At 39.7% G+C, this 9,251-nt stretch overlaps 1 protein-coding gene across 1 annotated transcript; it reads left to right on the forward strand.

The window, feature by feature from the left end:
- The first annotated feature begins 1,141 nt into the window (after window positions 1–1,141).
- dazl (deleted in azoospermia-like) lies at window positions 1,142–6,373 on the forward strand. The gene is made up of 9 exons (XM_078268320.1): window positions 1,142–1,168; window positions 2,220–2,342; window positions 3,153–3,244; window positions 4,543–4,594; window positions 4,685–4,751; window positions 4,874–5,013; window positions 5,544–5,624; window positions 5,853–5,903; window positions 6,329–6,373. Exons 1-9 carry the CDS (start codon window positions 1,142–1,144, stop codon window positions 6,371–6,373), a joined length of 678 nt encoding a protein of 225 aa, XP_078124446.1.
- The last annotated feature ends 2,878 nt before the right edge of the window (window positions 6,374–9,251 follow it).

Here is a 9,251-nt window from a genome sequence, read left to right on the forward strand (position 1 = left end):
GAATAAAACAAATGAAATGCATGAATGGAAAACGACATACATTTCCATTTGTATCAGTATAACCTGACAGCTAAAGAGTACACAAACTCTGAAAAACAACACAGCTGTACCGTTAATATCAGTCAACGTTACCTGCCTTCTATCGGTTGCTCTGTAAGGTTATGCCGGCTGCAGGATTTCATTCATTGCTGCGTGGCATTAGCTTAAATGTTATATGTGAAAGTGTCCGTCAGCAGCAAAAGTTGCCCGCAGAGTTTGGAAGTAATAATATGCCACTTTTCTACTGAACAAATGACATAACTAAGCTGATAAGGGTTTAGTTTTGCTCTGCCATCACGTTGCTGCTGTAATTGAAACACTGTTGATCTCGTCCGGAAACGTCTCCATGGTAACCCCAACCACCTTTGTATTATTTAAATTGTGTTACCTGTTATTGTTTTATTTACAGTAGACGTTATGAATCATTGTATTGTTACTATGTAAACTTTGTGGACCACAGGAAGAATGCTCCTACGATGCAAAAAAAAAAGCTAGCTAGTTTCCCCATTAGCTAGCTTTGTTTCATTTAGAAAATGTTGTGGGCGGTGCCCGGGGCGCTTGCTCCTGAAACAGGTGGACCAGATAGCTAGGCCTAACGTATATTTCGGTTTTATTTCTGTTTTCAAAAGAGAACAAAGCTCAACGCCTATTTATTTGTTTTATTTCTGTTCTCAAAAGAGAACAATGCTCTGGGTTGGGTTAGTAGGTTGTCCTAATAGTTTAACGTTACCTGGAAGCATCACCATCCAGCAGTTGCATTCTGCCCGATTCTGCCCTCTGCCTCTCCCTCAGAATAACGTGCCTTCAAATGGGACTAATTAGTGGGTGATGGATGAGATCTAAGAGCTCAACCATCTGGCCAAAAATATACATTTCCATCAATGTGTAATCAAAAACAAAAATCCAAATAGAATTGAATATAATATGAAATCCCACAACATTTTAGATTTTCGCATAGGCCTATAAACTATAAAATGTCCCCGAGGAAAAAATGTTTTCAGTTGTGAAGGAGTCCTGTGAGAATTATTTATGTATTGTGCAGGACAATTACTTTTTATTACAGCTTTTGTGATACATTTGCATTCAATTATTTAAAGATAGTATGGTCAGAGTGACGGCAAACCCAAAGGTGTGTCGCCTCTTAATACAACCTCTTCAAGCTAACTATTTACAATTGAACTTTGTATAACCTAGCTATAGTTACGGTACTTTTGATAGGATGTTAGATTAGTCATGTGGACTAGGCGTGGTTTCGACTAATGTGAGGTGGCTGTTGTTGGGCAGAAGAAGCGCCGCAGCTTGCTCTCGAGTCCATCTGGCTAACTTATTAGTTTTAATTATTTTAGATATGGTAAGTTTCAACGACAATTCTATGTGCACAACAATAACATGTTGGAATTCTAGCCATACAATCGCTGTATTTAATTGTATGCATTGTTGACTTATTAATCAACATGCTAGCTAGCCAACTGTGCTAACATCAGTGTTCGCTGACGTTAGCTAGCTAGCGATAATTAGCGACCTTCGCCTTGAGAACCGAAAAAGGCGCACTAGCAGCTGGTAGCTAACATTAGCTGGGGCTAACACACTTAAGCAGTATTTAATATTAGCTAGCAACAACTAGCATTAACGATAACTTAGTCTATCACCGCTGACTTTTTTTTTGTCAGTGCTATCCACGTAGGACAGATCAAGGTTTGCTTGTTGAAGTCAATTTAACTTGGACCAGTTAACATTTAGCATAACAATGCAAACTAAGTTAGCACTATCATATTGCTGTCATTATTGCCGGGAATGTTTCGTGTTATAACTTAACATTAACCCACAGAATAGTAAAAAATTAAACCCAATTGGATGTTGTTATGGCATGTGTTGCTGATGTTACTGCTGAAAATACACAATTTAATTTGGCTTAAACTAACTTTATAATATCCGACCCAACTTAAATGGTTAATCTTACCTTTATCAAGTCAACAGTTATCACGTGGAAGCAGCGCCAGATAGCTAACGTTAATTCAAGTTCTAAACATGCACAAGTCATTCAGTGTCATGATCTTGTAGGTTCATTGTAAAGTACTTGCCCATAAGTATTTATTGGACTGTTGTCCCTGAGCATGTACACGTTTTGTGGCATTATCCTATCATGCAGCTAAATTATTCAAACGTTGTTTTATTGTAAGGATAACCACAAGCCCAGGAGCAGCAACCAGACTTCCCCTTCCCATAAACTGTCAAATGGCTACATTCTACCTGAGGGCAAACTGACTCCCAACGCCCTCTTTGTTGGTGGAATTGACATGAAGGTAAGACCAGCGGTGCATCTCATAGCCCTTAAATTGCCTCCTCGAGTCCTCTACTTGCCTCTCTTCCCTATTATTATTATTATTATATATATAAATAAATAAATTATGGGAGGAGAGAGGCAACAAGCAAATGTGTTTTAGAGGGATGAGACGTCTTTTCTTCTGAAGCATCACGTGAATTCGTCAGCTGTATCTTTTAATACATCCATGAGCTGTATGGGCGGAGTTAGCAACTCCTTCAGCTGCACGGCTTCCGGGAAGGCTGCTATCGTGTACCCTCACCTACAGCTCCTCGATGATTCTCCTCGAGCATCCTCGATGCTCGCTCCTCAGTCCTCAGGGCAGAAATTAGAGCTTTGAGACGTCCTTCACGGAGGAGGGACAGAACCACAGAGGAGCTATCAAATAAGGGCCATGAGATGCAGCGCAGATGTATTAAGTTCATAACACATGCCAAAGTTTTATTCTACTGTAAAAAAAAATCGAAACAAAAAAACACCTAAAACGTCAGTGCCGTAGCACGTTCGAATGTGTGGCCACTTAAATGCAGTAGATTGATGCTGTCAGTTGCATGTTAAATTAAGAGCTGGCAATACAATCACATCTGCACTGAAATCATTTTTGTGTAACTTCATCTCGAACAGATTAAATTATACCAACTAGGTCTGCTGTATGAAAAAGTTTGAAAAACCACTGTTTTGAACAAGTGCACTGCTTTTCTTTTCTTCTACAGTACACAATGGAGTGAAGGTGATAAAGTATAGCTACTAAAATCCAGTTTTTCACTTTGAAATTCATTTCAACCTTCAGGTGGATGAAAATGAAATGCGGGACTTCTTTGCAAGATATGGTCCCGTAAAGGAAGTAAAAATTATCACATACCGTGGAGGGATCTGCAAAGGGTGAGTTTTGCTGTTTGGGGACCCTCGGGTTTTGGTGCTACATTTTTACAATACTGGGTGCCTTGTTTTTTGTTGAGTTTGACTCTTTAGCGATGGGCAAATGAAGCCTTGTGAAGCTTTGGGGCTTTCTATCTGTTAGTGCTGAAAAGGATTCAAAGCGTTGGGGCTTTAAACAACAGCAAATAATGAGACTTGGTGGCTTGCAAAATGTGTAGCAGCCCTTCAAGACGGGCCCGAAGCACTTCAACACCTCTGATTTTAATAGTATACAGTCCCTCCAGAAAAACACGCTTATGCGATTGCATAATCAGCCAAAGTCCGCATATTTATGCGGGGGCCGCATTTTTTCAAATACGCTGCATAAATTGCCAATTTCCGCGCAAAATATGCTGGGCTTGCATGATTTCATAATCCCCGCATTTTCGTTGCAAAAAAGTCACATATATCTTAGCAGAAAGGTGAAAAATGTTGCGTTTACTTCACACAAGAGCAGCCATTTTCCCCTGTTGCCATGGGAACGTTATAAAGTGACGTAATTACGCGACGTGAACATCATCGAAAAGCTGCAAACCCCGCGATGATCATTCATTTATTTTTATTTCGAACAAAACTAAAAATACATATACACGTACAGTATATACTTGTATCTATAAAATAAAGTGTGTAGCAAAACACCAAAGGAAAAAGAACAATATCCATACAGTGTTTACAAATGATATTAAAAATACTATTACAATTTGTATTTTCAAAAATTTGTCCGAATGATATTCATTAAAATAGTGTATTCATTGTGTGACCTTTTTACTTGCTATCAGGTGTAAATGTTTTTATACCTATTACCGTATATCTCATCGCCATATTCCTCAGTTGTTCCATTTAGAATAGTAACATAGTTTAGCAGCAAAACAGTCCAACTGAATGAAGCGCCAGTGACATTTGAAACTTCGGACGTCTTTAGTCACGTGGTATTCCTCGTTTGACACAAGCTCCGACACAATGTATTGAAACGGTGCACTTCACAGAAGTTTGTGTATTGTACTGCACTCGTGACCTTCAGTGACACATTCGTGACGCATGAATACAGAAATTGTTTTGATTCATTAATTTTCCTCGTTAGAGTGTTGGCTGTATTTGTCAGTTAACTTGTGTGACTGTGTGTAAACTTGGGGATTGTTTATTTACATCTCAGTTTAATGGATATTCAATAGCTTATTTCATAACTTGGTTTGAGCTCAGATTTTTTTTTTTCTTCCATATTTTAAATTAGATATTGAGTAAATGTTTCTGTTTGTTCCTAGGTATGGGTTTGTTTACTTCAATGAAGAGGTCAACATTCAGTCAATCATTGAGGTGAGTGGATGTCTCTCTGTGGAACTGTCGTTCTATTATTTTTCGTCTGCAACTGAGAGTGATATTTCCTCTGTTAATATTTTACCATAGCAACAGATCAGTTTTAAGGGCCGGAAACTCAAGCTGGGCCCTGCCATTATGAAAGAAAGGAGCTCTCGTATGTATTCCGATACACTTCACAAGAACTTCATTGAATGTTTGATTGGCAGTGAAAATGCAAGGTCTGGCCACTAAACGTACGTTTCATTCTATCATTTTTTTTTTTTTTTCTTCATCTAGGGTCCATGCCATCCCGTCTGTTTGGCCCGGCTCCCTGGATGAGCCCCACTCAGTACTTCTACTGCGCCTGCTGCTCACCCATGGGAGGGGCTATGGCACCACCTTCACCCATCCTCAATGGAGGCAGTCCCTACAATCAGGTGATGCACATAGCCAAGCTATCAGTCTCATTTCAGTAAGCAACCAGATTTAATAATAAAAAGAAGAATCTGTCATGCCAAATAAACACACTGTGTAGCTTTAGTGATGCTGTCACATTACACCTTTCTGTTCTTTCAGTTACACCCTGTAAAATAAAATGAACCTTATTTTCTCTGAGGGGAAATTTGCTCATTATCACAGCCAAGAATAGAGGTGCACGGCAGAGAACAATCTACCAATTTACTTTTCAAATTAAATTATTATATTTTGCAAATAAAGTTGGCAATGGCATGATTGTCATTACTAATAATATCCAAGTTGGTGAATTATTCAGACAATACCAACTGTCAAAAACATTAGCAGTTGTGGTGGAATCTTTGCAAGGACACTAACATGAGAAACAGTGACTTATTGCTGTAGCCTTTCAGTCTGTTTCAAGATATTAAATATGTATTTTAACATCAGTTTGCTATATAAACGTACATCTCTGCACTGTGGTTTAAAGTGTTTGTCTTGGCTCTCTATGCAGCCGTACTCTTACTCCAACTTTGGAGGGGTCATGATCCCACAGATGCCAATGAACTACGCACAGAACGCCTACGCCTACCAGGTACACACGTACACACACACACTTACACTAATTAGTCAACAGCATCCCATGCAGGGTCTCCTAGGCACTGCACATATGCTCCTGCATATGAGATGAAGGGTTTAGCCTGGCTTAGATCCACCTGTCCCAGCCTACCCCACACTCCACATCCCCATCTCCTTCAGAGACAAGTCTGGGTTTGTCTGTTGCCCTCTGTCTCACCGCTGACCCCTCTCCCCCTACACGCAGTACACTCCACCTCACTGGATGGCGGACCAGAGGACACGTCCTGTCAATCAGGTGACTCTACATTTAGTGAGAATAGGTGCAGATGTCAGTATGAGTAGTAGTAGTTTCAAAGCAACGTAAATCACATTTGAGAACCTTGTGCGATTTAAAAAAAAAAAAAAAAAAAACCTTGATGGGAGACTTTCAAAATCCACTGGATTAAGTTGAATGTTTTATTTGTGTATTTTTTTCTTTTCCATTCGTATTTGTGGCAACAAATTGTCCTCAAACTGCAATGTTCATGCAGGCCACTAGATGGTGTTGTCTGGTCATTGTTCTCATCCTGAAGAATGGACTGTGCAGCTTCTGACCTTGATTTGGTGTACTTCTTTTTTTGGGGGGGGGGATCCTGTTTTGTGACAGCTGTTTTTGTCTTTAACACATTTCTGTGAGATTGTTCTCACAAAGCTGTTTGTTATGTTAATGTCTGCTTCCAGAACTTTGTGGACTGCGGAGTCCAGACTATGATGACTGTGCTGTAGTCTGCAGCTACTGAGCCCCTTGCCAGGTAAAAACACTACTTCAAATTGCTGTATTACAGTAGCTAGCAATGTACCAATGAGGGCCAAGCGTCTGCAAGCTTGCACACCTTTTCTCTAGAAGGAAGAGGTTGATCAGTGCAAATACTTTATGGTGTTAGCTGCACATCAGCTAAACTGGATGCAGGACAGCCAAGCCGGTGTAGCCACTTTCATTTATTATAGTGGAAGCGTAGTGTTCAATGTAGCCTGCCTGTCAGACTGGTGATCTTCAAGTAACTACGATGGGACGATATGAAAAAGGGCTCGCACAAGCCTAATTCTTTACCACAGTTATACAAATATGGTTAACAGTTTTAATATGACTGGCTTTTGAGAGGACTAATCCTGCTTGGGTGTGTAATTGAAGGAGGGAACCGTTCTTAGCTCTTAGATGTGTTTTTATTTATGTATTTAGTTTTTGTCTTCTGCTCCCTTAGATGTTCTACAGTGGCTACAGTGAGTCCAAATGCGGACAGGATGACATCTTGATGTTCCAGAATGGCTAGAAGCAACCCAAGGTCTCTCACTGTTTCCTGAATGCCCTCCTCTCTCCTCCCTTCCCTCACTTTTTGAGACCCATTTTAACACCAGACTGCGGGAGCTCTCCACTTTTTCTGTAATTTGTCACAATCACTTTGACCACGACGGGTAGGGACTACTGTCGTGTGGTCAAACTGCTTTTAACCCACATGGATCACAGGGACAGAAGAGCAGCGCACCCCTCACCGTACCAGCTGATATATGGGCTCACATTCCTTATTCTTGTTTGTATACCTTTGTTAGTAATCCCAAAGAAAATGGAAGAGACTTTTAAGCTCACCTTTTGTGCCTATTTATATTTTATGTTTAATTTATTTTTGGAATTATTTTAAATGTTTGGTTGGTTGGGGGGGAGGGTTAAGCCTCTGCAAGGGCTCTCTGTACATATAATAGGTATGTTTATATATATATATATATATATATTGTAACAATGTCTAGACAGCAATCTGGTTGTTCAAGCATTGGAGTAGAATGATACTTTAACTCCAGTTCAAGTCTAATGCCCCTCTGATTAAGAAATTGTATTAACTTGTGTACTACAGTATAAGGGCACTTGGTCATTCCATTAATTTCAAGCATTTACATTTATTTTCTGCTCCATTCTGTTTAATTGGGTGTCGATTGAGGCAGTAAATGAACAGCAATTTTGTCACACTATAGCGCCTCATCAGTATCACTGATTTTTTTTGTCTTGGTGAAACACCAATTTTTTTGTTGAAGTTGAATTCCACGTACTGATCATCTGTGTTGCGTTTCTAAACTGTCCCATCCTGTGACTGTTTTTCCTCAAACGGTTCCAGAGTTTCACACACAAGGACAATCACGGCATCATTTCTTCTCCCATTACTTGCCAATCAACTTCTATTTGGAAAAAAAGAAGAGAAAAAGTGGAAAGCTGTTTTTAATCCACACTGAAGATGAAGGACATGATTTAAAGTCAAGTGCTCTCTGTTTCTTTGGGAAAAATAACATTCACTGTACTTAGTTCACTTTATACTGGTTGTTTTTCTCTGGGTTTTAATCTAGACGCAAGTGATTTTGCACAAAGTATTTTACTGTCGTATGAGTGAACAATAATTATTTTTTATATATATATATTCATATTCTTTTCATTAAGTGCACTTCATTTGTGTTCCGTTAACAATATACACTAAAAGCAGCTTTGTATGGTTGGAGATGCACATTTGGTAATTGGTGTAGATCACACATTTTCTTTCACTTGACCCAGTTCTGCATAGTTGTAAGGGCATTGGCCTCAGGGTCTCCGGTGCGTAGACATCTGATTGTATTGATAGAATTGTTTTGTTCAGAGAGCCTGGACACTGCACTGTTACGTTTGCTTCATTTTTAGTGCTCATGTGTAAGCAGGGTTTGAATGTCTGTTTGAAAAAATAAAAGTTGAAGTATCTTATTTATTTATTTTATTTAACCAGGTAGGCCGTTGAGAACAGGTTCTCATTTGCAACGGCGACCTGGCCAAGAAAAGCATAAGCGTACAAGACGACATATAGTTTCACATTCAACATAGTACAAGAAAACAGAATACAATAGGCTACAAAGGTACAGATTAAGTAGGCAGTTCAAACCGACGCAAAGTGAGGTGTAAGTAAGTCGATGGATATGTGAAAGTGGTATGGTGATAACATAATATACATGAAGCAGACATAACATTGCTGAGAAGTAGTAAAGAGTCAGAATACAGTTAGTGCAATTTAGATTGTGGTCAAGATAGTGATGTGGATCCAGTGATCAGTTATAACGCAGTGTATATAAATAGATAGTCTATATGAATGCTGAGAAGTAGTGAAGTCTTATGGAGGTCCTAGGTTTATTTGCATCATTGTAAACACTGGTTGTGTATTTTATGGGATATTTATTTAAAAACTTGGTGATGATGTTAGAGCATGGAGCTTTCAGACTGCAGTGTGCCCACCTCTGCCACTCCCGGCATCCATAAGCCTGTCAGTGGCTGCTGCTTTTCAGTCAGGGTTGGATTCCTTGTCTACCCTGGCAACAAGCCCATCATTTCTTGGTCACAGAGCGTTTTGTTTTTGTCACAGTCTAGTGGTGTGACTGGGCTCCCCAGGGTGCCCTGTCCAGCCCGTGACCACCCATCAGCCCCACCCACCTACAACCCAGTCAGACGTTTCTGAATTATGGATAAGTCTGGATCTTATGAAATATGAATTTTCCAAAGGAGACCTTTGAAAAACACAAACACCTTGATAACCTTGACGGACACCCACATCCACATGTGACTAACTGAACCAAAAACTTAACACTTTCACTAATTGGTGCC

This window comes from Sander vitreus, chromosome 14, assembly GCF_031162955.1.
Source record: "Sander vitreus isolate 19-12246 chromosome 14, sanVit1, whole genome shotgun sequence".
Taxonomy (NCBI): domain Eukaryota; kingdom Metazoa; phylum Chordata; class Actinopteri; order Perciformes; family Percidae; genus Sander; species Sander vitreus.